At 31.5% G+C, this 27,257-nt stretch overlaps 1 protein-coding gene across 1 annotated transcript in view; it reads left to right on the plus strand.

The window, feature by feature from the left end:
- LOC143245504 (uncharacterized) overlaps positions 1 to 27,257 on the plus strand; it is a 357,087-nt gene that overhangs the window by 100,689 nt on the left and 229,141 nt on the right. The window contains 18 exon segments of the mRNA XM_076491867.1: positions 3,242 to 3,259; positions 4,283 to 4,405; positions 4,557 to 4,808; positions 5,163 to 5,285; positions 6,888 to 7,010; positions 7,588 to 7,701; positions 12,362 to 12,475; positions 14,268 to 14,399; positions 15,056 to 15,181; positions 16,869 to 16,991; positions 18,207 to 18,341; positions 20,032 to 20,166; positions 20,770 to 20,898; positions 21,527 to 21,634; positions 22,591 to 22,713; positions 23,395 to 23,526; positions 23,904 to 24,032; positions 24,680 to 24,817. Of these exon segments, the coding sequence (XP_076347982.1) occupies positions 3,242 to 3,259; positions 4,283 to 4,405; positions 4,557 to 4,808; positions 5,163 to 5,285; positions 6,888 to 7,010; positions 7,588 to 7,701; positions 12,362 to 12,475; positions 14,268 to 14,399; positions 15,056 to 15,181; positions 16,869 to 16,991; positions 18,207 to 18,341; positions 20,032 to 20,166; positions 20,770 to 20,898; positions 21,527 to 21,634; positions 22,591 to 22,713; positions 23,395 to 23,526; positions 23,904 to 24,032; positions 24,680 to 24,817 (2,277 nt within the window).

Consider the following 27,257-nt stretch of genomic DNA (forward strand, 5'->3'; position numbering starts at 1 on the left):
TAGGCCTATTGGTAGTGTAAGAATTAAGCCTAATACTAAAAGAGGAACGTAAAGTAAGGCTTAACTGGGAATATTTTGAGTGCGTGTGTATTTTCTTATACCAAAGCCACTTGGACTATTTGCTGTGCTCATCTAGCGAAATCGAATCCCTAGTTTTAGCTGGTAAATCCGTAGACTTACCGCTATCCCAGCGGGGGACAGGCAATTTTGCAAGATGTATTTTGCTCTTGACTACAACTCATTGTCATACAAGCTTTTAATTAAACTATTTTGCTATTATATCACCGAAGTTATCAAAAAATAAAGAATAAAAACAAAATTTTCTTATAAATCAACGTGAATATAGCTAATTCAACATAAACTTCACTAATTATAATTATAAAAGTCTTTATTAAATTATTTCATCTGACAATGTCGAGAACGCTTTCACGCTCATTTTGTAAACGTGTTTTCAATTAGTGATTTGAAACTTTCTACAAACTATGGATATTAGGAAGCATATCTTGTCATTATACACACTTAGATGATGAAGAATTTTGAAGATCTAAAGCTACTGATTCAAGAATGGCAGATAGTTGAAATCTTATTCAAACTTGGTGTAATTAAGCTACATGCGTCATTCTTAAAGTTTCGTACTTATCCAAATTATATCAAATATAAGTATTGGAATAATTTTCCCTTTGATATCTTTAAATGGATAATAAGATCTTACACGATTTATAATATTTTTATTTGAATGTGGCATTAAGTGTAAAAAACAGATTTTTAAACACCAAAAAGAAATTCTACTTTTCACAAGGTGTTGCACTCTTTTTACTTTTCGCATGCAATGTAATATTCTCATGTTATTGCTACTTAATAGCACTCGCTGTATATGTAGTAAAGTTACATTCTAGCTAAGTATGTAAAACGTAATGTTATTACGTAATTGCTAGGTAGTAGTGGTACAACGTCATGAAGTAACTACGTATTATTGGAGCATCACTAAACCATTAACGTGTTACTTTGTAGTAAATATGTAGTGTGTTCGCTGGTACATTTTATCAAATTGCTCAAGGGCTGTGCTTAATTGAGTAGGTAAACCACTTTCTCGTTGAGTAATTAAGTGATTGTTTGGACTTAATCACAAAGCTACAAAATGGGCAAGCTGTTCTCTGCCCACCACGAGTATCGAAACCATGTATCTAATGGCGTGAGGCCGCAGACACGCCGCTGTGCCACTGGGGGCTTTTCTTTGAATGTTATGCTGCTATGGTCTAGAATATTAGTTGCTATCAGATGGGCAATATGTGCAGATATTGCTATTCTATGGTTTACTGATACATCCAAAAAAGTGACAGAATTATTATGTGGAACTCTCCTGTCTGAATATTTCAATATAAAGAGATAGAGCCTGCTTTATACTTCATAACTGATATTCAGCAGGTTTTATCTGGGTCGATAGATCTGCTGTTATCTGTAATCCACTGAAAAATGCTTTTGCTGGCTTCTTGCAAACGCTTCCCCACTTCTGTTGGTGTGTTTGGGATGCTTACAGCAATTATCAGTATACGTATACGATGTCACTTTAGGGCTTTCCAGAGTACAGACTGCATGAGCAGTGTATACAATGAAGAGGACATGACTCACTCTATCTGCCAAAGTTCAACAAACGGCACTTATTGTGTACCATATGAAAATATCTGAAATTCCAAATGCATTTAGTTTCATTACAGAAATACCTAGTGGCGGCACCCGGGAAGGTTTGAGCCCCCCAAATAAGCCAAGCTCCCCTCAGCCTTCAAATATTGTTACCTACATATATTCATAAAATGTGGAAAACACAATCGTCGTTGTTGCTTAACAATTAACATCAAAGAGACATAGATCTGTGGAACTTAACGTCTTCATTAAAACGGAAGTATGTGTCATGCGTCCCATAGCAACGTACTGAATGCACTGAAACTCATGCCCTGTATTGCCGCTCTGTGTGTAATGCCATTCTATCTTGGGCTTTGACGAAGATTAGACAACCACGTTGATTTCAAGTTACAACAGATCATCAGGGATTTTACTTGATAAACCAAAGGTTTTACAGGTATTTACCCATTAATTTCATTTATCTTTTATTGAAAAGTAAAACATAGCATGCATGTATAAGTGTATTGTGTATAGGTCAAAACTATGAAGCATTTAGCCGGTGTTGTGTCCTCTGTGAGATCATTTTGCATTGTGTATCAGCCAAGAAAGACAAGGGGCAGGAAGTATCTACACTATTGGAGCTTACAACCATGCTGGAGCCATACAAGGATGCCTTCATGGATCTCCAAAAAATTGTATGCATCGTTGTGACCCTGCCTGTCACTTCAGCTGCTTGTGAGAGAAGTTTCTCATGTCTAAAGCTTCTCAAGACAACCTTGGGCAACAGCAGTGGTAACAACCGCACCAGCAACCTTGCTGTCATATCAGTAAACTCCGGGAGAGCAAAACAACTCGATATTGATACTGTTATAGACACATTTGCTGCCAATCACCAGAACAGGTGCATTGTTTTGAAGTAATATTGACTATAAACACAACATGATGAAAGATAGTTAGCCTGATAGTGGCCTTACTTTCCTCAGAGTGTATTAACTCCACATGGGATAATTTGTTTCTGCTATGTAAACTATGTCTTTATGTTATATTTCTTTTGATTTGTAGCTTTACTCTTAATGGTATATTAAATGTTCAATCTAAGCTAATCTTGATTTTCTTTATTATTATGTATTATTTTTATTTTGCCACTCGATTCCATGAAGGAACATAGGGCCGCAATCGCTTGCGGATTCATTAACAGGCTGGTTTTTTTAAGTGAGCAGATTGTTAGCCTACTGCACAACCCCCAACCAGGAGGAGAAATCTGAGCCGTCCCTAATTTTGCAGTGTAAGACTAGAGGGAAAGCAGCTAGTCATCACCACCCACCGCCAACTCTTGGGCTACTCTTGTACCAACGAATAGTGGGATTGATCGACACATTATAACGCCCCCACGGCTGAAATATCCTGGCGCTGCCACTAGAAATACCAATATATACTTAAAGAAAACGTTTTGAAAATTTCTCAAGGCTATATTAGTGGACATTTTTACTTGGAAGTTGTAACGGAGAAAACTTACATATTAATTCGAAATGTGCATTTTATTAAAATAAAAAACACAAAACTTGTATTTGCACGATATTTCACATAATAATTTGCGTAAAGCGCCATAGTAGGATGTAAGCACAGCGGGATGTGTCCGGTACGGTAAAATGGCCTAATTTGTAACAGAGAGAAAAGCTCTGAATGTAAATCGAGAAATATATCACACGGTACTAAATATGTTTCGCGTTAATAGTATTGTAACAACTGTTATACTTACTACGCCAATATAAATTTATAACGCAATATGAGTTTTCTAGTGATACATAAATTTATTAATTTGTTAGGATTCTTAAGGATAACTGTAACCTTAAAGCGTGAATTTTAAAATTGACACAGCTGCTAGCTTCACTTCCTAAAATATATATGTTTCATTAATGATGTTTTCATGTTTTAGTTAATTTTTCTATTTAGACTACTAATATAATACAATTGGTAAAGGTTAAACATTGTCATGTACAAAAACAAATCAGAATTTTTTTTTTACCAGTGTGAGTTTAAGAACTCAGTTTTAAGCACACTTCAGTAAAGTTGAACAAATCTTACACAGTTCATTTCTCGAAATGAATCGTAATGCTCAGAGTGACTTAGCATAAAGACTGCGAGTTTATGATTCCATAGAAGTCAAATTTGAATACCTGTGGTGAGCAGAACACAGATAGCTTATTGTGTGGCTTTGTGCTTAACAATAACCAAAAAGAACCAAACTGTATCTCAGTATATTTTATAATAATAAGGATACAAGTAAAATGAACTTTGATTAGAATAGTGTACTGAAACATTCACTGTAGTAAATTTAAGTTAGTATTTACAGTAAATTAGTTCTTTCTTGTCAAAATTAACTTTCATTCTGAATAAAAATTTTCTTTTCCAAATTTTGTATGTATTTATTTTACTAACAAATTCTTATCACAAAAGTGCAATTTTAAGCCTGTCATATAAATCATGAAAATATAGCTGTCTCCTAGATAATGGTTTAAAAGACAAATTAGAAGCAAGTATAAATTATAAAGAGCAATTAATGTAGTAATGCAGAATTTATGTCTTTTGTGATTTCTAATGATTTTTAAGTGAACAAGTAATATACACAAGTATATATTTTTTTTCTTCTTTTCTTTCACAGACATTAATGAATGTTTAGATCCTACTTCTTGTGGAAGTAGAGCTCACTGTGAAAATAACCCAGGAAGTTACCAGTGTCGCTGCCCACAGGGACATACTGGTGATCCCTATCAAACATGTCTGGGTAAAATAAACGAAATTCTGTATAATTTTCTCTCCCTAAAGTCAAACACATTTTAAATGTCAAAATAAGTTCATTATTGCTTTTCTTTTTTAATATTTGGTAGTTTAATGTATTTTTATTAATTTCTTCATTATTTATGCCTTTATTATAGATTTAGATGAGTGTATTCACAATCCTTGTGGTTCAGGAGCCATCTGTTCTAACATCGATGGAAGTTATCAGTGTTCTTGTCCTCCAGGGTATGGTGGTAATCCTACACCTGATAATGGTTGTGTTGATGTGGATGAATGTCTGGACACAGAATTTCATTGTGGTCAACTCGCTGGTTGTGTTAATACTATTGGGAGCTATTACTGTCAATGTCCACCAGGGTATACAGGAAATCCAAGAGATCAATGTATTGGTAAGATATAATAATAACTTATATAAAACATCTTTATATTAAGAATTATTGATTTGATATTGAATATAATATTACCTACAGAGTTTGAAGTATTTAAAAACAAATACCATAATGATGTTACTTTTAATTTTTCATCTGAAACATGCAAATATTTTGTTGCTGAAGACATGTAAAAAACATAAGAAACAATACTCTATTAGCTAGAGTGCTGTGTCAGTATAAAATGTCTGTACCTCTTCATTTTTAAATTATTGCTTGTAAATAGATTTTGTATTTGAAATTTATACACATGTGAATGTTGGTACAGGTAATATAATTACATTTATTGAATAATATTTTTTATTGTGTATGCAGATGTCAATGAGTGTCCATTCTCATGTGGTGCTAATACTGACTGTATTAACACTCCAGGGAGTTACAAATGTTACTGTAAACCAGGGTACATTGGTGATCCATATGCTTCAATAGGCTGCAGAGGTAATTTCTGCTATTCATATTTGAAAAAAAAATGGAATTTTTTTCCTGTTAAATTATTTTACTTTTATTAATGTTCATGTTTTATTTTATTTTTTACCCTACTTTTAATTAGACCTTTATGGATTTTGAATTTCATGTTTGTACTAACAGCTTCTTCTCTTTTCTGACATTATTAAGTCACTTCTAAGGAGAATTTTTTGTCTGATACAAAATCATTACCTAAGCCAAAACTATAACAACTAAAACAATATCAGAAATGCTACTGTATTCAGTATGAGAACTTTATTGAATTGAGAATATATGTTGTCTACCATAAATCACTATCTAGAATATGCCTCAATAAATACTTTAACATGTAGGAGTCAACCTAAAACTTAAGAGAGAGGTCCAATATTCCAATATATAAAAGTTATGGAATATATTTCAAGTCACTTGTATGGTTATGGTATGAGACATGCAATTTTACACTAAAAAACAAAGGGTTTGTTACTAACCTCTGTTAGATTATGTGTCTTAAAGTTAAACTTCGATATGTGCAATTAATAAAATAGTAGACAGAATAACTATAACTTAGGTGGATTCTTGTAATTAATGAAAATATAATAAAAATATTCATTGTGATATCGATAAGCTGAGCAGATGTTTTTTCAGAATAGGTCTAATCTACTCATACTGTACAACAGTAAGGAAAAAAATTTTGGTGTGCCTAACCTAACTTCACTACTGTTTGTACTAGTAAATGAGACTATATTTATTTACTTTCACACCAACAACCCCCCTTGATAGAAATGAACCATTCCCAGATTTCCCTTGAAGAAGAAAGGTCTAGTATTCAAAAACACTCAGGTTATAGCGTTTCTATTTCATTTCTATCAAGATTTCTTGAACCTATGTGTTTTCATAACATCATGAAACAACCCCTTGATAGTATTGTCTGAACTAACTGACTTTGGACCTGTCTGATTCTAAGCACACACACTGAGTGGTTGAATTGAAAGAAATTAGAAAAACAAAATGGCACCAAATAAGTAACGTGTTGTGCAACTGAAGTGCTTTGTTCCTGAAACATCATGAAGTGCTGAATTTGCCATTCAAATCCTAATGAATGTGAAAATAATTCCAGACTTCCAAGAGTCCAGAACTGTTTTAGGTTTGAGATCTATTTAGCACATCCTTATACATGAATAAAATGGTAGAAAATACTGAGTGCTATGATGAAATTTTTAATTGCCATGGTGACTTGGCACCCGGAATTTTTGGAGGTGTGATGTAGAAGGAGTTTTGTTCTGTAGGAGAAACTTATCGATGAAGTAGTAGTGAAGTGTATATCTAAAACACTACTGTTATTCAGGACTAGATTTATACTGCAGTGATGTAGTCTTAATCTGGTAAAGCATCGAGGATTTTGAAATTGTGAAATATAAATGAACTCATTTTTGTCTCCATATATGTTTCATTTAACCACATTTCTTTTACATGTTCTTTCTTAACAAGCTTGCTCAAACATTTCTGGGTAAAATCACTTATACTACAAAATACATTAATTTGTAAGTACAAATTACATGAAAAATATTGTACTGTATTCAAATCTTGATATTTCAGATAAAGATGAGTGCAGCAAGCTCAATGCTTGTGGGAAAAATGCAGAATGCTTCAATCTGCCAGGTTCTTATGAATGTACTTGTCCATTGGGTTACACTGGAAACCCTAATATGGTTTGTCTTGGTAAGAAGGATGTGCATACTATAGAAAACGTTTGTAAATTTTTTAGTCTTTGAATTAAGGTAAATTATTGGTTTTGGTTTTTTCACTGTGTGCACTTCTACAGTTATTATTTAACCATTAACATGTCTGTACATAACTTAATATTTTGTTAAATAGTGTAATGGTAAACTGATGTTTAAAATAACACTAATGTAGCATAATTCTCTTTTTTTGTTAAAGATATGTTCTATACTAATAATGCATATTATTTTTTATCATTTGTGTCTTACATTGTTGTTGTTTTTTAATTACATTGTTATTTTTTACAGTTTGATGCAGGGATTTAACTTTTCATGTTAAAGAAATAAATGTGAAGTTTATTGTATTGATAGCTTTTAAATGTGTTTATTTGCTTCAGTATATTTGTTGATTATATGTTAGCAGGTATATATCAATTATAAAAACTTGTATCTAGCCATTGTACTTTATTCTGTAAAGTAATTATTACATAATTTTCTTAACAAATTTTGAATAACTATCAATATAAACTTGTGCATATAAAGCACACATATCAGTTTTTGCTTTTGTACCTCTTCAGATGTAGATGAGTGTGAGAGGTCTCCATGTGGTGCTCATGCTGAATGTTACAATCTTCCTGGTACCTACAAGTGTGAGTGCCATGAGGGATATGATGGTATTGCTTGTATAAGAAGTGAGTATTTTATGGAAGTTTCAGCATCATATAAAATACAGTGTAAAACAATCTAGTCTGTATAATTTTTTATACTGTAACATTTGTTTCATTAAAATATAAAGTAAAGGGCTTCAAAAAGGTGATAATTTTGAAACCAAAGAACCCAAAGAAATTATAATTACTTCAAAAACAGACATAATTACTATATGCTTAACCCGTAGGTTTTTAATTAAACATTGTTGCATATCTTATTTAACTATATCATTAAAATATATTAATTTATCACTTTAATTAAGTGAGTACAATATCTTACCTGTGCAATAAGTTAAAATTTTTAACAGTAGTTTCTGAGATGATATCAAGCCTTTTCTCACAATTTGATTATCTTCCAAGTGCATCTGCTTTAGAGATTTCTATGCCCTAGCTTGCAGTAAGCTTCCACTTAATCTCAAAGATTTCTCTTGAATTTTGTTAGTGCATAATGATTTTATTATGCAGTAAAAGCCTTCTACCAATATGAGGTGACACATCTTTTAGCACACTAACTCCCTGTATACATTTGCACTTGAAAATCTTCATTCTTTTCCTCAACACTGAACACATTATATGTGTTTTTCTTTTTCAGTTTAATGAGATTTGTGAAGTTTAATAAATTTATTTTACTTCTTTATTTTCTACAAACTATGAACTCACAAGTGTGAGTGAAGAATTTTCTTACACAGGCTGTGTATCAACTGTGGCTTCTGGATGCATGTTGACTAAGGATGAGGTTACAGCTGTTGGACATGAAGTTGTGGGTTCCCATATGGAGGCAAGAACTTCAGCTCTAGTCCTTTCTTCAGGCCAGTTGGTTAGGGTGCTTCACTAATACTCTGAGGGTCAAAGGTTTGAATCTCTGTCACACCAAATATGCTCATCCTTTCAGCTGTGGGGGTGTTATACTGTTGTAGTCACTCCCACTATTCGTAGGTAAAAGAGTAGCCCATGAGTTGGCAATGGGTGGTGATGATAAGTTGCTTTCCCTCTAATCTTACACTGCTAAATTAGAGATGGATAGTGCAGATAGCTCTTGTGTAACTTTGCATGAAATTCAAAAACAAACAAACAAGCAAACCCTTCTTCAGGCATTTCTTCCCCTTGTATGGAGGAAAAGAATGAGGAGGACAAACTTGATCACTTGTTTCCTCTTCCTGATTAGGCTTTGAGGAATTACTTTCACTGTTGAAGAGGACTCTCAAACTTCCTGTCATTATGAGGACTTAAAGTTACAGGTACATACCATTCTTTCTCTTTGTCCTGTGTCATATAACTTCTCTTCTCATAACCCTAACTCTAATGACTTTTTTGTGTTACCTTCTTTTCCTGACATTGGAATTCATGCTGATTCTTTCCTTAACCAATTATATTCCTGCAACCTTAGGCCTCACTATCTTTGACTATCTGATTCCTATATCATGGCTTAGAATCATTTTGTGTCTCCCTTTATTGTTTCTCAAAATTTGGAATCCCTCTTGCCTTTTTTTGGGGAGTGGGAAGCAGACTCTTTGGCATCAGCTCTACCATCCATTGCTTAATACTCCCATCTTTATCTGATCCTTCTTACAATACTTCTTTACCTCTTCTTTATATACCTCATATCTGAGGCACTTCAACATACTCCAAATAATTTTCTGGGTGATTCTTCTTCACATCTTCACTATGGCCTGTTACTTTTGCCCTTTCTCTATTTCCTTGGCTCATTGTTTCTGGGAGTTGTTTTGAGGGATACTCACCTTTCTGAGGTTCAACTTTTTTTTTCTGTACTATGCGATCTTCACCTAGCTCTCTTTCTTCACCCTGAAGTTTTCATGAGTATTTCAGATTCTATTGAAGTTATTCATTAAATAACAAACAAGCAAACCCTTCTTCATTATTTTCTACAAACTATGAACTCACAAGTGTGAGTGAAGAATTTTCTTACACAGGCTGTGTATCAACTGTGGCTTCTGGATGCCACATGATTAGCTGCCCATCATCAACCCTCACTTTCATCCTTAGTTTCCAAACTGTCTAAAACCCAACTCTTCACCTCTGTACCTAAACTTAGTCTTTATTTTGTATTGTCTTTCAATTCCCATTTTTCCAAGCCTCCTTTTCTACCTGGCATCAGACTCATCAAGCTCTTCTATGCTGCTTGACAACACAGCCTCTTCTGATTTTCTCTCTTGTTTCAACCTCACATGTCACTGTTTCATCAAGGGAACTCTTCCTTCCTTTACATTAGAGTTTGATTTGGTCCTTCACCTTTAGAAACACACTTTCTAAATGTATAACCTTTATCGTTTGTCATCTCTGTTGTCCTTCCAGTTTATCCATTTCCAAGCATAGTGGCATTTCTTTAGCTGTTGGTCCACTCATTTTCTTCCTCCTACTGTCAAACATTTCTCCTCTTTCCTTGCTTGAATGTTTTACCATGTATTAGCTGTCTCCCTTATTGCCAATTATTATGTAACCTTTTTACCTTTCTCAATACTGCAGGGTGTTTTCCTTATCAGTCCTCTCTCACTTGTTTCATTCCTCCTTTCTTTCTCCCATGCCTAGTTGAGACCTCAATGCAGTGTGTTTGCTCTTACCAATAAACCTTTTGAATTGTTAGCAAATGGCACCTTATACCACCTTTCTCTCAAAACCTATTTTCTTTTACATTCTGCATGCAATAACCATTATTAGGGTATTTATTCTATCATTTCATCCTGTACTCTCTTTCATCACTCTTATATTCTTATATATCTGATTATTATTTAATCAAGATCATAGCCATTTTGTAGTCTGTTATTTAAAAAAACGTACTTGGGAAGGGGTATGTTCTGCCTGCATCCTTGGCTTGTGCTTGCTGCCTTTTTGAGATAAAATTGCATGGTCACCTAGTGCACTATATCCAGTTGAAAGCTTTCTGAACTGAAGAACTGACAGGAGATCTGGGCATTTTCTTTAATTCTTCTTACTAAAAGTTCCTCCTCTCTTTTTACATCAAGTGGAGCATGAGAGACCCTTTCCACCTACCACTTCCTAGCTGCTGGGATAGTATACCATAATTGGGATCTAATAGCTGGGATTAGCACAAAGGATGCCAGTATGGTGGGAGGTGAGGTAGTGATGTGAAACTGTCAGTGCAGTGCAGGTCACCCCTCATATAACTATACTACATGCTACTTTTCCCCTCCTTCTGCAACCTAAAACTGTTCATTTGAATAAGCACAAGTTATAATGCTGTGCCTTCTTCTACTTCTGATGTCTTTTCATTTGAACTGATGTGTGCACATATCATATTTCTCTCGATGGTACAACAACTATGTCCTCCTCATGCAGCTGGTATTGGTCCAGTAAAGTCTGACAGTAGAGTTGAGATGAGCAACATGTATAGCCTGAATTTATCTCAACCATGATACACATATTGGCTGTCTAACCTTTTGTGTGCAAATACTCGGAGTGCCATGTTATTATTCTACATATCTCTGTGACACATGGGGCACATTTGCTTCTTCTTCCCTTATTCCCAGGCAAAGAATACTCTGGAGGAAATGAGATGCAGTCTCCCACAGGTGCACTTTTATGGACATTCTGTCATTGGGTATCAAACTCCATGGGCTTCCTTTTGGGCACTTTCTGAAAGTAGTTAATTTAGGTAATTTTCTGTACTGACCCCTATGGCACTTCAATATGGGATTCTTTTTGCTGAGATGTGGTATCATATTGGAATTTGACATTTTCCTTACTTGAAAATGTATTTTCAATAGGCACTTACCTCTCACGTATTTAAGCTATCTTCTATATGAATCTGCCTTAAAGATTTGTATGCCGCTAGCCTTTAGTGATCTTCCACTAAGTGTGGAGGATGGGTGGAAATTTATGTGAAGAAGTGAGTATCTAATATTGATTTAGGCATTTATGTTCTGAACTGGTTTGTTTTTACTTGTTTACTTTCAATTTTATATTTTTCAAGTTATTTGCAAATAAACCTTAAATGTAAAGGGAAGAATCAGTGATTTTAATACTAGATGAAAACTTAGTTCATGATTTAGTGTTTTATTCATCTTTTATTAAATTTATACTTTTCTTATTATTCTCATTAGTTACTTGCAAGTGTTATTATTTAGTTAGTTTTACTGTGAATTATTTTCTTATACTTACCAACATTTGCACAATATGTATTTAAAACCTTTAGCTTTGTTGTCTGCTACCATGTTTAAACTGTTGCTCTAATAAAAATAGATTTAAGATTTGTAAGTAGATATATAGTGAGAAATAACATGGAAGAAAAGAATGTTATTGAAATACTAGGAAAAGACATGTCTTCAAAGGAGATTGCACAATCAAGTAGTTCATTACATATAATAAATTCAGTTATTCACTTATTATCAGTTATTTGTTTGTTTCTTCCTAAATTTAAAGAGTAATTTAGTAACAATTTATTACACATAGGTTAATGTCTCTTGTAATTTAGCAATTTTTCATAGCTTGTAAATAACTGTAATCAAATGTACATAAATGTTTGGTCGTGGAACTAGAGTGAATTATTGTCAAACTGATTAAAAAAAATTAATGAATGTAGGTTCAATGTTAATGTTTGTTACCATTAGCTTTAACATACATTATTTTCATGTGCACTAAAATATACTTATGGTGTGTATGTATCTAGCAACTGTAACAGTGAGATGCCAAGAAGATACTGATTGTGTTGAGAATGCACAATGTGTCAACAGGAATTGTGAATGCACTAAAGGTTATAGTATCAGTGGTATAGAATGTGTTGGTAAGTTACCTATCATGTTGTGGCTTTTCATTTTATTATTATAATTATTTAGTTTTCAAATGCTTATGTAGGCTAGTTTGTGTGATTTTATATAGTTACTTGACAAAAAATAAAGGACATACACTTAATAACTCAAACAATCTTAATCTGTGAAAATGGGAAGAACTCTTTCTGGGCTTGTGTGCTTCTAAAGTTTATATAAAAATTACTTTGCAATTGTTAAACTTCAATTCTCTGCTCATCTGTAGTTAATCGTAGTTATATCTAGCAGTCAAATGATTAATAAGAAAATAAAGTTAAATAATTTTGTTGTTAAATGATCACTTTCAAACACAAATTAAACTAATTTTTGTGACACACCTGAAGCTCAGTTTGACTTCTTATTTCTTAAGAGGTAATTTAGAGTTTATTGTTAAATAATCTTTATAAATATAGGACTTTCTTTTTCAGTAGTTGTATATTTCTATATAGTTAAGTAAATATTTTTCATTACTGAAGGTTAACCATAATTTGATGACAGTGATCTTTGAGGCTTTGAAGTATTTCTAAAAACATGAATTGTGTTTAATAAATTAAATTACATCATTTTAAATTTAATATTAAATATATTGAGATGTATTTGATGTAACTTAGTGCTGAGATATATTCCAAGAATATTATTCTGATGGTTTAATCATTTAATTTAGTTGTAAAATTCTATTGCTGTTGTTGCATTCATTGAATATTTACTTTAACTGACATTTAAAGAGTATCTAAACAACATACAATATTTTTCAAAAAATACTTTATTTGAAAGTCTAACATTGCTAATTATATCTGATTTTATTACAATTTCATCTAATGTGAAATACGTAGGAAACACTAGCAGCAGTTATTAGAAATAATTGAAATATTAATGGTATCATATTTTGTGACTTATAAGTTATTAGGAACTCTCTAATGAATAAAGTTATGGACTAAAATGCAATTTTGGTGTATAAATGGTTTAGCAAAATATATTTCATAAATTGATAGAGTCCAATAATTCTAGGATTAAACCAGATTGAGCTCTATAAATATAGTTCTACGTGAACCTAAAACTTTGCTAAATTGGTAAGAAATGACATTGATAAAATCTTACAATTTTTATCTTGGCACTCACTGATGCTTTGTGTCTTAATTATTATGATTTTTCATTTGTGTAAGTTTAAATATTGTAAATATTTTAACTAATGTGATATAGATAAATTATCAAGTCATCTGATATACACATATTAATCAGAGATAATGTATTAAAATATGAACCATAATTTTGTATCACAGGACAGCTGATATGGGTATTAACACTTTTACTAATAAGTTAGAGAACAATGTTTCAACTGTTTTAGAGCATCTTCAAGAACATGAAAATGACCTAAGAAGGTCAAAATGTTGTTCTCTGCTTTATTAGTAAAAGTGTTTATACCCATACCAGCCATCCTGAGATACATTTTTACCTCAAGTGGGTTTTTTATAATCGCGAACCATATTTTTTTTTAACATGCTAGACTCAAATTCATTTCATGTGTAATAGCTTACAATGAACTTGGGCCTCTTACTGTAAGATACGTTCTGACGCATAATTACATTGGTAATATTTAACAAACTTCTTTTAAGGTATTTTTACTCAATTAATTTAAGTATATATACTATTTTTCATTGATGTAATCACAAGGATCATTATGTATATATTGTTATATTAATTTTGCATTAATGTTATGTTTGCATAAAGAAGTAAGTTATGAAGTATGTATGTTATTTTACCTATTTTCAGATTTCAATGAATGCCAGATACCAAATGTGTGTGGCTTTAATGCTATTTGTAGAAACTCTTTGGGCAGCTACCATTGTGAATGTAGAAATGGGTATGAGAAAATCAAGCCCACTCCTGAAAGTCCATGTAAAGGTAATTTAAATGGTTATTTAATGGATTGACACACTTTGTGTGATGAATCTTTATATTAATGGGCTTAAAAATTATTTTCTATTCCATTGAATTTCCTAAAAGAATAGGATGAAATCCATATAACATTTGCATAACTAGTGTAATCTAATGCTTATTTGTGATTGATAGTTTTAACTCTTTCTTTATTAAAATTACTAAAAACATATGATTTTAAAACATATCCAGATAATCGAAGAAGCCTCAGAATATGAGTTTTATATAAAATATCTGTAGTTTGCTTTATGCTTCTAAACTGTTAACTAATCCAATAATGTTTTCATGCTAACTATATGCAATATATGTGTAGATATTAAAGTAGTATCATATTTAGTTGACAGTAGTCCTAAACATTCCCTATACAACTTATCTGTATGAACTAGATATTACTCAACTACTTGTACAAATATTTTAATTGTTTTCTCTCTAAAATATCTTTTAAATATATGTTTGTTTTAGGTATGGAGCTAAAAAAATTAACCATTTACTATACACAATTACTCTTGCAAACTTTACGTGTAGAGAATTTGTCCTTCTAATATATAACCATAAAAACAACTCTGAACTTTAACAATTTGTCTAACCTACATTTTTTTCTACTTCAATACTCATCACTGTAGACACTGATGAGTGTGCAAGTGGAAAATTTTCATGTGGTGCTAATGCCAAGTGTATCAACGAAAATGGTGGTTACAAGTGCATCTGCCCTGATCATCTGTTTGGTGATGCTAAAGTTGCTTGTTTGTGTATGTATCAGTGTGTTTTTAACTAAGTTATCTGCTGTGATAGTTCTTGTGTATACCGTATTTATAATTGGTAACAGATGAAAGAAATTTTAAGTATCTTGCAGAAAACTACATATTTAATGTCAAATAGTTGGACTTGTACTCAATAGTAAACTTTATATTAACACTTTTTTTAAAAAAAGGTAAGTAATCTTTATTTTGAGAAGAGTTGAATTATTGTGAGTTTGTAAGTCATCATATCAGTTCATATATTTTATCTTGTTGTTGTTTACAATGCATAGGATAAAACAACTGCAGAAATTAAAATGTAGTTATAAATAACAAGCTTATAAAAATATATCTTTTTTTTTTGCATTTCTTACATGCTGTTTATTATGTACACAGTTTTTATATCTTGACAAGAAAAATGTGTACAAGAATGTACTCTCTGAGTACGGCATGAAATATAATACAAGACTGAACAAGTTAAAAAATACAATTTCAATTAACATAGAAAAATACACATCTATACTTGTGTAATGGATTTGTAAGGATATTAAGAGAGACTTGGGACTATTTTGGTATTCAAGAATTGGAAATTAAGTTTTACCACTTTTTTAAAACATATTTTACCTGTTAAATTTTAGGCTTAATTCCTGTTTGAAATATACTATAAAAAAGTGTTTGAAAATTAAATACATATTCTGTATGATATGCTACAATTGCTTATTTGTGTACATGTCAGTCTATTTTTAACTAAAATATTTGTTGAGGTGTTCCTTGTATGTCTAACATTTAAAATTGGTAAGTAAATGGCAATGATTTTAACTATGCTTTTTACTATGCTTCAAATTGATATTGCTTTAATCCTATAATCATTATTTTACATAAGTTGCATGGTAAGATTTAGAAGAAAAATTACAATTCACAACTCTAAAAATTCCTTTACCACTCTTCTCTGCCTGTGAATAAGGTAAGGCCATTTCTAAGTATATTTTGACAGTTTTTCTCAATGTTATAAAAACAATATAACAAGGTGACTAGTCATTTGTGCAGCATCTTGCCAAAAGCATTTAGCAGAAATAAAAAATATGCTCTCACTTAAAAAATAATTTAAAAATTGAAGCATTGTTAAAAACGTCTGTGAACTTCTTCAGAGAAAAAAAGTTCAAATGATAAATATAAGTTTAAAAAAAATTTTAAAAACGAATCTGAACAGGAATTCCAGGATTGTAACTTAGAATTCATACTTAGACACCTTTAAATTTCCAGTTTATGCTGTAATATTTTATTTGTGGACAAGAATCATTTAAGCATTCTTTTAGTAATAGAAATTTTCCTTTTCCCAGAGATTTTTGAAAAAATAACTTTTATAACTCTCACCAAATCTTTACCTAATTTGTTTGCAGTTTTAGGATAAGTCTCTTGAAAAAATCTTGGTATAACTTTAATGAATTGTTGAAGTTCATAGTTAATTTTTGTTTGAAATCATGATTTCTTATGGTAATATGTTATTTATTCATTTTTATTAATATTTCTTTGCTAAATTAAAAACAAACGTACAGCTTTAAGTTTAATGCCAAAGTAACTGTCTCTGTATAATTTTTTACCACTTATGTGATATAAGAACTGCAATCTGACACATTTAGCAAATTTTCAAATAAATTTCAAGTTTATTGATAAATTATTTTTGTCATTGACCTGTTAGCTCCTTGTAATGACATTGATTGTGGCCCCCATGCTACCTGTAGAGTAAATGGACAAGAGGCAAACTGCATTTGTGATCGTGGATTTACCTTTGATCCTGCAAACATAAAAGCAGGCTGTATTGGTAAATTTGTTTTATATATTTTTCTAAAAATTGTTCTACCAGCTGTTTTTGAACACATGAAAACATTTGTTAAAGAAGTAAAGAAACAGGTGTATTTTATTTATCTATTGTTTATTTTATAATAATACATATACTATTGATCTTTTTGTAACGATAATTTGACTGTAATGTTATTGTGTGTAAAGCCCATTTTTAAAGAAAAAATAATGAATCTCTACAGTAAACTGGGAACAACTAGAAATATACACATTCATATTCCTTCATATGTCTGAATGTTGTTGAAATAATTTAATAAAACCTCTCCAAATCAAGCGGATGATTATTATTGTAATCTGTTGTGACAACTATAGATTTGTTCTGTAATTCATACAATACTTGTACAGTTATAATACAAACATACAATAGGATTTTAGAATAATTATAGGATTCATACAGCAATTTTAAATGACTGGTACAAATATAGTGTAAGAGTAATATAATAAAACTACAATGTGATGTTCTTATTGAATTTTTCTGTATCTCATAAATTAACTTAACATTTCACCAATACTTGTATAGCAGTAGTGAGATGCATTTTTATAAAGCATTCCATGACATAGCACTAAAAAATGCAGGGAGTGTTGTGAGAGAATATTTTCATATTGTTTAGTTTATCGTGAATGTATTTCATTATGAATAATCGGTTAGGTATATGTAATATACAATTTAATACAGTAACGGTTCAAGAGCATTACCACTGTAGTACTCTTGAATAATAAAGGAATATTTGCCAGTAAAATAAACAACATGTTTAAAGTAGAGGATATAATATCTAATTATTTAATAAATACTCAATCATTTTACAAGTCATGTATAATATGACTTACTAGTGCCAAAAGGGTGATACAATATTAGCATTGTAAACTTCCTTGAAATATCTATAGGGAATGACCTGTCACAGTTATTGCTGGTTGGTTGATATTATATTCTTGAGTCATATTGTGAGATTTTTAAAGTATCAGCATAAATCCTGATAATATGAATTACATCACAGTGTATGACTACCATATACAGTTGCAAAAAACAATAATCGTGCTGTATGATTATTACATGTTTGTATGGCATTAATATAGTATTTAGGCAATTTTTCATCTTATTATGATAAAACCATATGAATTCGTTGTTTGTAATCATAAGAATAAAACATGATATGTGGTTAAACTGTGTTTTGTTAAGATATAAATGAGTGTGCCAGTAATCATGGACCCTCTGGACTTTGTGGACAAGGAGCAATCTGTACCAATTTACTGGGCAACTATCAATGTGCATGTCCTCCTGGCTTCACTGGAGATCCATTTAGATATTGTGAAGGTATTAAGATACAGGTTTTGTTTTTGTTCTCTTGTTGCATTAATCACTTTTAATCTTATGAAGATGTTTCATAAATATACAAAATTTAATTTACACTGAAAGTTAAGAAATGTTAAAAAGTTGTTTTTGTCATTAATTACCAATAGTGATTGTTTCAGTAATGTATTTGCATATATCTAATAAGTTGGATATTTATAACCACTGTATTCAATGTATTTATATTTTTCCAAAATATGTTTTTCTGCAAATGGTTCATAAAAAAATCTTTTAAACTTAGATGATTTTTTTATTAATAATCTGTTTGTGTATTCCCCCCTAAAATTATGTATAATGTACATTGCAAATTTTGACTTGGGTTTGTTCAATAGGATGTAATTGTTATGCATATCTGATTTGGACCTTTTTGTAGTTCAAATAATGACTTAATTCTAAATTGTCTTGAAATTTGTATTTTTTTTAAGTTCACCAACTTTGATTACTATTTTATGGAAATTACAGACATAATGTAAGCAAAGGATTGGGGGGTATATTACTTTCAAATTTCAACAGTATTACTTTTTATTATAAGCTAAATTTCTTATCAGTTGCAGTAAGAGCCAGAAGAAACCAACACCAGGTACATACTTAGACAAGAGTCATGTTGAGTGTGTTCCTGTACAGTATTTTCTATTTTTCCATGAAAAAAGGATATTTTATATACATTTTGCAGTTTATTACATAATACTTGATTTCACTTTATAAATTCAAAAAATGATCTCACTTAAAAGCAATCAAAAATAGAAGCATTATCAAGGTCTTGGATGTTGTTGGTTGTGAGGAAGGTGCTGCTGCATTGCAAAAAGATACAGACCATTTAGTGAGTTGGGCAAATAACATGCAGATGGGTTTTAACTATAATAAACATAAGATAATACAAGTGAGTTATCATAATTTGAATTATGTTATAATTTTAATAAATGCCAAATAATGCATATGAGTTATCATAACTTGAATTATAAGTATAATATGTTACTAGTAATAAGGCAAATAGGATTTTAGGTTGTATATACAGAAATAGTGAATACAAACCTAAAGAGGCTATAATTTCATTGTATAGGCGACTGAGTAAGTCACATTTGGAGTATTGTGTTCAGTCTTGACTGCTTGCCTCACATAAGACATTGAATTGTGACAAGAGTTTGGAAGAGGGCTACTAGAATGGTGCCTGAGATGAAGGAGTTGTCATATGAGGAGACATTAAGATCTCTGAGTTAGAGGGGATCTGATTGAGATGTTTAAGATTGATAAGGGAATTGATAATGTTGAAGTATCATATTATTTCATACTTATTGGTTAGAATGGTAGGTCTAGGAGACACAAATAAACATTTTGGCAGGGTAGGAGTCATTTTCAGCTAAGACAGTTATATTTTTCTTTAGGGTGGTTGGTCTTCAGAATGGATCCCCTTCATATGTTGTGAAGGCAGTAAAGTTAAGATAAAGTATGATAACTGTCTGAATCATAAGGATTGGCTTTGAGGGGTTTTTATTTAATAGTTTTAGTATAGTTTTAGAGGATAGGACAGTCTAGATGGGGCCAATAGGTCCATTTTTGTCCCTGAACATTACTTTGTTAAATAAATTAATGGAACAAAAAAAAACTTGAAAGTTTATATGTATATGGCACTCTAGAAATTAAACTTTATTTTTAGATATAAATGAATGTGATGCTGCACATGGTGTGAGTGGTCATTGTGGAGCAGGAGCCCTGTGTGACAACTCTCTTGGAGGATACTCATGTTCTTGTCCTCCAGGATATACTGGAAATGCTCGAGTTAGGTGTCAAGGTAAGATTTTCTCCACAGAATTCAATATGTGTATTTTGTAAGATGTGTCTCAAAATATGAAGTATGATAATCAGTGATGACAAGAAAACTCACTTGTAGAAGAAAAATATATATGTAAAAACAGCTGGTTTGGGTTGAGAAAATTTTATGTAGAGAAACGAACAACGTTGTTTGTTCCTGTACATAAAAAAATTTTCAACCCAAACCAGCTGTTTATACATATATATATATGAAGTATGATAATTTTCTCAAACAGTAACCTCTTAAAAATATTTTCTTCTTAAAACGTTTCATCTTGTTGTGTAAGAAATTCACACCTTTAATTTCTCCATGACAGTTACAAGTGTAGTTGTATAGGAAAGTGATAACAAGCAAATGATGTTGGAAATATTTTGGTGAAAAACTTAAACTTAATTAAAAAACAGTACTTAAAAGGTTTAAAATTTCTAGGGAGGACTTATTAAATAAATAAATCTTATAATACACAAAGTTTCAATGTAAGTGTGCTTTCAGATTTTACCAAACAATAGCAAATAAATGTTCTCTTTAAATGAAAGGTAACCATGTTCTGGAGTAAACATTACCTTCCATTTTTTTTTCCAGACATTAATGAGTGCTCCCAAGCCTTTGGACCCAATGGAAGATGTGGTGTTTCATCTACCTGCACTAATACTGAAGGAGGTTTTGAATGTCGGTGTCCATTAGGGACAACAGGAGATCCTTTTAAGAAATGTTAGTTTATTAAATCATTTTATGTTGTCTGGCTATCCAAGTATATTTTTTACCAAAACTATGAAAAAAGATATTTATTACCATAAACAGGCTAGTAATAGTGGCAGTAAGCCCACTGATTACAGTCTGATCTTTTTATTGTCTTTCAGTAATACAAGGGCATTGTAATCATTATGTGCTTTACTGTAGATGTAATAATTTTTTGTTTACTTGTTGAAACTTACATGAAGTTTGCTTTTTTAAGTTTTCTAATTAATTTCAACTGTTCATTAAATGCTTTAATGCTAACAGTTCTAACAAAAATTTTCATAGCAGTAAGGAAATCCAACTAAGGAATCAGTGCACTCCAAATTATTATAGTATTTGTTTTTATTATAATGCATTATATTTGTGGTATGTTCATGATATTGAATTAGCTATATTATTTGATGAGTTGATCTTAAGTCCTAATATATGTAGGCTGCTTGCTTTGATCAGAAATTATTTAAAATATTTTGATTAGTCGCCAATGTACACATGAAATTCATTATTTAATAACTTGATGATTGAAATGCTTACATCTTTTTTTAATTATTCTTTGTAGAAAATATGAATATTATTCCATTTAATATAGCTTTTTGTCTATCAGGTTATCCAATAATTAGTTGTGGTAAAGATACTGATTGCCCAGGAAATGCACTATGCCAGAACCAGTTGTGTTTCTGTCCTTCTCCAAATTTCGGAGATGATTGTAAACGTATGTAATTTTGCTCATTTTTAGTACTTCTGTGCATAAAGGATTTCATAATAAATTTTGAATTATTTTTTGTACTTTAAATTTGTAATTTCATAGAACTTGTTAAAACAGTCGAAACCAGATGTTCATTCAATACTAAGTAATACTGAAATTGCTTTGATTCATCAAGCTCAACATAGAATTTGTTAAAACAGTCGAAACCAGATGTTCATTCAATACTAAGTAATACTGAAATTGCTTTGATTCATCAAGCTCAACATAGAATTTGTTAAAACAGTCGAAACCAGATGTTCATTCAATACTAAGTAATACTGAAATTGCTTTGATTCATCAAGCTCAACATAGAATTTGTTAAAACAGTCAAAACCAGATGTTCATTCAATACTAAGTAATACTGAAATTGCTTTGATTCATCAAGCTCAACATAGAATTTGTTAAAACAGTCAAAACCAGATGTTCATTCAATACTAAGTAATACTGAAATTGCTTTGATTCATCAAGCTCAACATAGAATTTGTTAAAACAGTCAAAACCAGATGTTCATTCAATACTAAGTAATACTGAAATTGCTTTGATTCATCAAGCTCAACATAGAATTTGTTAAAACAGTCAAAACCAGATGTTCATTCAATACTAAGTAATACTGAAATTGCTTTGATTCATCAAGCTCAACATAGAATTTGTTAAAACAGTCAAAACCAGATGTTCATTCAATACTAAGTAATACTGAAATTGCTTTGATTCATCAAGCTCAACATAGAATTTGTTAATCTGTTGATGGAATGTTTGTGGAGATAGGTAATTAAGACAAAAAGAAAATGAAAATACTCAGTATCCTGTTGTAAAAACTTAAAAAAATACAAAACAAATTTTTAAATGATTATTCTAAGTTAACATTTAGTGTTAAATATATTAGGCAGATTTAATGAAAAACAATTGAATTGTTCTGTGTTTAGATCCTTGTGATGCAATATTCTGTGTAGACAGTGCCAAATGCCAGTTAGCTCCATCAGGCCATCCCATCTGTGTGTGTTCTCCAGGATATACAGGTCAAAGCAATAGTTTACCAGGATGTTTAGGTAAATATATCCATGATTAGACAGACGAAATACAATGTCTGTATTTTGAAATGTTATTAATTTTAGTGTGATTAACATATTTTGAAAATTTAAGGTTGCACAGAGTTACTTTATGTTCCAGAGCTTTAAATTTAAGTAAAGAACACATCATAATTGAATTATTATGTGTATATGTAATTATGATAAAAAATATTATCCTAAATAGATTCTTTAGTTGCTTTTTTGTTATACTTGAGCATTTAGTGTTTTAAGTACATTAAATGTATTGTGAAATAAACTAGAAGAACTGTACAAGGGGAAGCCTTTTATATATATATATATATATATAAATTTAATGAAATCATTATTAATCTATTTTAAGATGCAACCTCCAACATTAAGAAGCCATTTGGAAAATTATGTTATCAGTACTAAAGTATAGTATTTGGGGAGGGAAAGAGATATAGGTATAGATATTTCAGTTGCAAAATAAGCTGTGAAAATTCTAAAAAAGCGCTTAAACACAAAAATAAATATCAACTTAATAATTTAAGAAACATCAAGGAAATTAAATTAAAATATTAAAGGAACGTTTTTCAGCCAAATAGGCTTCATAGCAAAATTTTATTTTTTTCTAAGTAATACCAGAAATGTATCTAAACAACTATAGAAAAAAACCTCTAAACATATGTTTTATTGCAGACGTTGATGAATGCAGTACTAGTGCAAATATCTGTGGAAGAGCAGCTGTTTGTCGCAACGTGCCAGGATCATATGAATGTGTCTGTCCTCAAGGGTTTTTTGGGGACCCATATCAGAATTGTTTTTCTCGTGGTAAGAGAGAGATGATATGATATTTTGTTACACATGAATATTATATCTTAATACTTCTTGGTTAATGCAGCACCGTATACAAGGGTAAAGAATTAATACTTCTTCTCTGTATCTTATTGATATCTGTAAGTATAGATTTGTGGTTTTAAATATTTTCCCAACTGGAAGTTTAATGTTTGTTAGCATGCAAAAGAAATCATTTGAAAATTCTGTGTTTCATATTACACACTTCTAAAGTAAGTAAGTAAAACAGATAATAAAGTTAACAAGACAATTCATATTTTTTGTGTTTACAGACTTACATACTGATTTCGTTTCAGGTAATGAGTATTTGCTTGTGTAATAAAAATGTTTATGAATATTTTGGTACAATACAGAGGTGACCAGTACCTGCTCAGCTTCTGAACCTTGTGGACCAAAAGAAGAATGTGTTCTTGTAGAGGGCCTTCTAAAATGTGTGTGTAAAAGAGGTTATGTAATAAATCCTGTTACACAAAAATGTAGAGGTAAGAACTAATCTTTGATAAATGTTCATGGATTCTAGTTCTTGATATAAATGTATGATTCTTTTTCCTATGATGAAGTGTTCACACATATTGCTTTTCATTAGTGTTGTAAAAACAGTTTTAAAGATACTTTTTTGTATAAGATAATTTTTTAACAACCAGAAAATCTGTAAAGAGAAATTTTGTACAGCATTGAACTATTATAAATTTTGTATTTTAAATATAGATTATATATTGTTAGTTGAAATAGTATGTAAAGTGCAGGTGTACTTAATGAACTGCTTTTTGTGCAATGATTTTGAAAGTTGTTATTTACACAATAACTTTTTCATTTTGTAACACAGAGAAGCACTGAAAATATTTTGAATTTTTAAAGTGAAAAAGTTTCTTATGATCCATCCTAATATTTTTTGTTTCATATTCTTGGAGAAGTTTAGAGTATTGAATAAAATATACTACATAACAAGATTTAGTATATAATATTTAGGCTGGTGTTTACAGCCAGTAAAGAGAGAGTTGTAATAACAGATATCTAATGTAATATCACACAAGCCACCAATCTAAATAACAAGCCATTTTTTTATTTTAGAACATCAAGTTTTCTTGTATATATAAAAAGCTTTGGTATATTTATTTTTACATTTCAGATGTTAATGAATGTACAGAGTTCAGAGATAAGCAGCCTTGTGGAATTGATGCTATTTGCATGAATCTGGAAGGAAGCTATGCATGTTACTGCCCACAGGGGTTCCAGGGAAACCCTTACTCAATCTGCCTTCCAAATGGTAGGTATTTATTTTTATCTTTTTTTTTTGGTTTATTTTGAATTTTGTGCAAAGCTACAAGAGAGCTATCTGAGCTAACCGTCACTAATTTAGCAGTGTAAGACTAGAGGGAAGGCAGCTAGTTATTACCACCCACTGCCAACCTTTGGGCTACTTTTTTACCAACAAATAGTGGGATTGACCATCAGGTTATAATGCTCCCACAGTTGAAAGGGTGAGCATGTTTGGTGTGACAAGGATTCGAATCCACGACCATTAGATCATGAAACAAATGCTTTAACCACCTGGCTATGCTAAGCTCTTATCATTTTGTTGACAGAGAAAAGAAAATGAAAGCATTAACTCTATAAAGGAAATTCTACTAGAATATCTAATGTATCATCTTATTAGCATCATTCTTGTATTTATTTCAAAAGTTCCAAAATAAATATTATACTATCCTAAAAGACTTTTGTATACATACTTATCTCAAGAAAAGAAATAATACTGGCATATAAAAATATTTGTTTGGAATAATACTCTTAGCATATATATATATATATATATATATATATATAGCATAACTATTATTCTTTGACAAAATATGCCAAACGTAAGATTATTGAAAGTTCATTTAATTGTGTTAGGTTGAATTTCTGATACCATATATTATCTCTTTTCACATATATACCTATTCTCATTTAGTGCTGCTGTGTATTTGCAAATATTGTTTTGCATGCTACAAGCCTTGCACACCCACTTATGTACAGTTATCATGGTTCTACTGTGTCTTGCATGCAAATCATCGTACGACAACCCTCGAACAGTAGATGTGTGGCACAACCTTCTGACACATTGATCATACAGAATTATCACTTCTTGTTTATTAGTGCTACAGTCAAAAATTGTTTTTCTTGTGCCCTACTCATGAAGAATGATGAAGTTAGTATGACTGCTTCAGACATTATACTATCAGCTCTTATTAGACATACTCAGTTTTCAGGTCAGGTGAACTTGACTGAAAATTTTCAGGCTTTATTCATTTGAAGATTGTTTACTATTGAAGTTAACCGTCTTCTCTCAGTAGTTGAATCTGTTTATGAGGATGATGACTTTGAGTGCTTTTTCCTTCGATCAATTATGTTGTGCCTTCCAGTCCTCTTCTGTGGAATCTGCCAGGCCTAATTCAGCCTTTTTAGATGTGGTTTTTTATGTATATTCACATTTATCCATTTCCCCAATTTCACATAATCCTTTTCCTTACTTGTTACATGATACTCCTTCCTCTTAATTTTTATTACCTCCTCTTTCTGATGTCAGTTTCTCAGTTGTCCTCTACAGGCCATGGATTAGTTTGCCTAGGTTTACCATCAGACAGATTATCTCTGTCTTGATTCTCAGCAGTTAGCATCACTGTTGCCAGCTTGGGGGCAGACCATGACAGTTATATACATTTATTCCAGGTCTAGTTTTTTTCCTTCACCCTACCATTGCAACTCTCCTAACAGTACTTATCTATCATATGCCATCTTTCTGAGACACTTCACTGTTCTCCTCAGAGATCTTGGGGGATGCATTCTCTCTCTTTTTCTCCATATTAAGGCAGTTCTCCTCCTCAGGTGTGTCTCTCTCCACACGTGGTTTTTTTGTTCTTGGGATCCTTCTGGGGAGAGACATTGTTTTGTCCCAGATTCAGAAATCATGAATGGCTACATTTTTCTAATACTTCATTTTGGGGAATCATGCATGAAATCTGTGAGGCAACATTCAACCCTTTTGTTCCTGGTTGCTCCTTTGTCTCAATCTGTGGCCTTGCAACCTCTATTCCTGTTCATTTCTGGCACCATTCTATTCTTTATCTTTTCCACCCACTAGGAATTTCACCATTTGGCATTTTAACATCATTGCTAGCAACAATATCAGTGATTATCCTGTGGGTTTTGGTCCAGTGGGACTTGTTTGACCAATTTCATTCACATATGGTGGTACACATTACAATTCATTGGGTTCTTCAAGCTTCATCAGATGGATTTGTCATCCAGTTCCTTTACCTTCTCCTCTACACATATCTTTTCCATTATCTCATGGACCCTAGCACCAGTCAATATCTGTCTGAGGTGGTCCAGGCTCTTCTGTCACTTTACTTACCATTTTCCCACAAGCTTTTACTCCTGGTTGTTTGTGGTACTTAAGAAAACTAGAGACTGACATTCTATGATTGATATGTCCTGCCTCGATCAGTTTCTAGATCTTGCCCATTTTACAATGGAGTCTTTTCTCACACTACAGTAGGACTTTTCTTCATAATTGGGGATAATCAGTTAAGATATCTTGAATTCCTATCTACACATTGGTGTAGATGCTGTCTTTGGCTTGTCCCTCATGTAGTTGTATAATAGTTTTGCACCTTGTCCTTCAGGCTTACTTCAGCATAGTGTGTCTTTTGTTGGCTGACAAAAGC

This window comes from Tachypleus tridentatus, chromosome 2 (genome assembly GCF_004210375.1).
Source record: "Tachypleus tridentatus isolate NWPU-2018 chromosome 2, ASM421037v1, whole genome shotgun sequence".
NCBI classification, from domain to species: Eukaryota; Metazoa; Arthropoda; class Merostomata; order Xiphosura; family Limulidae; genus Tachypleus; species Tachypleus tridentatus.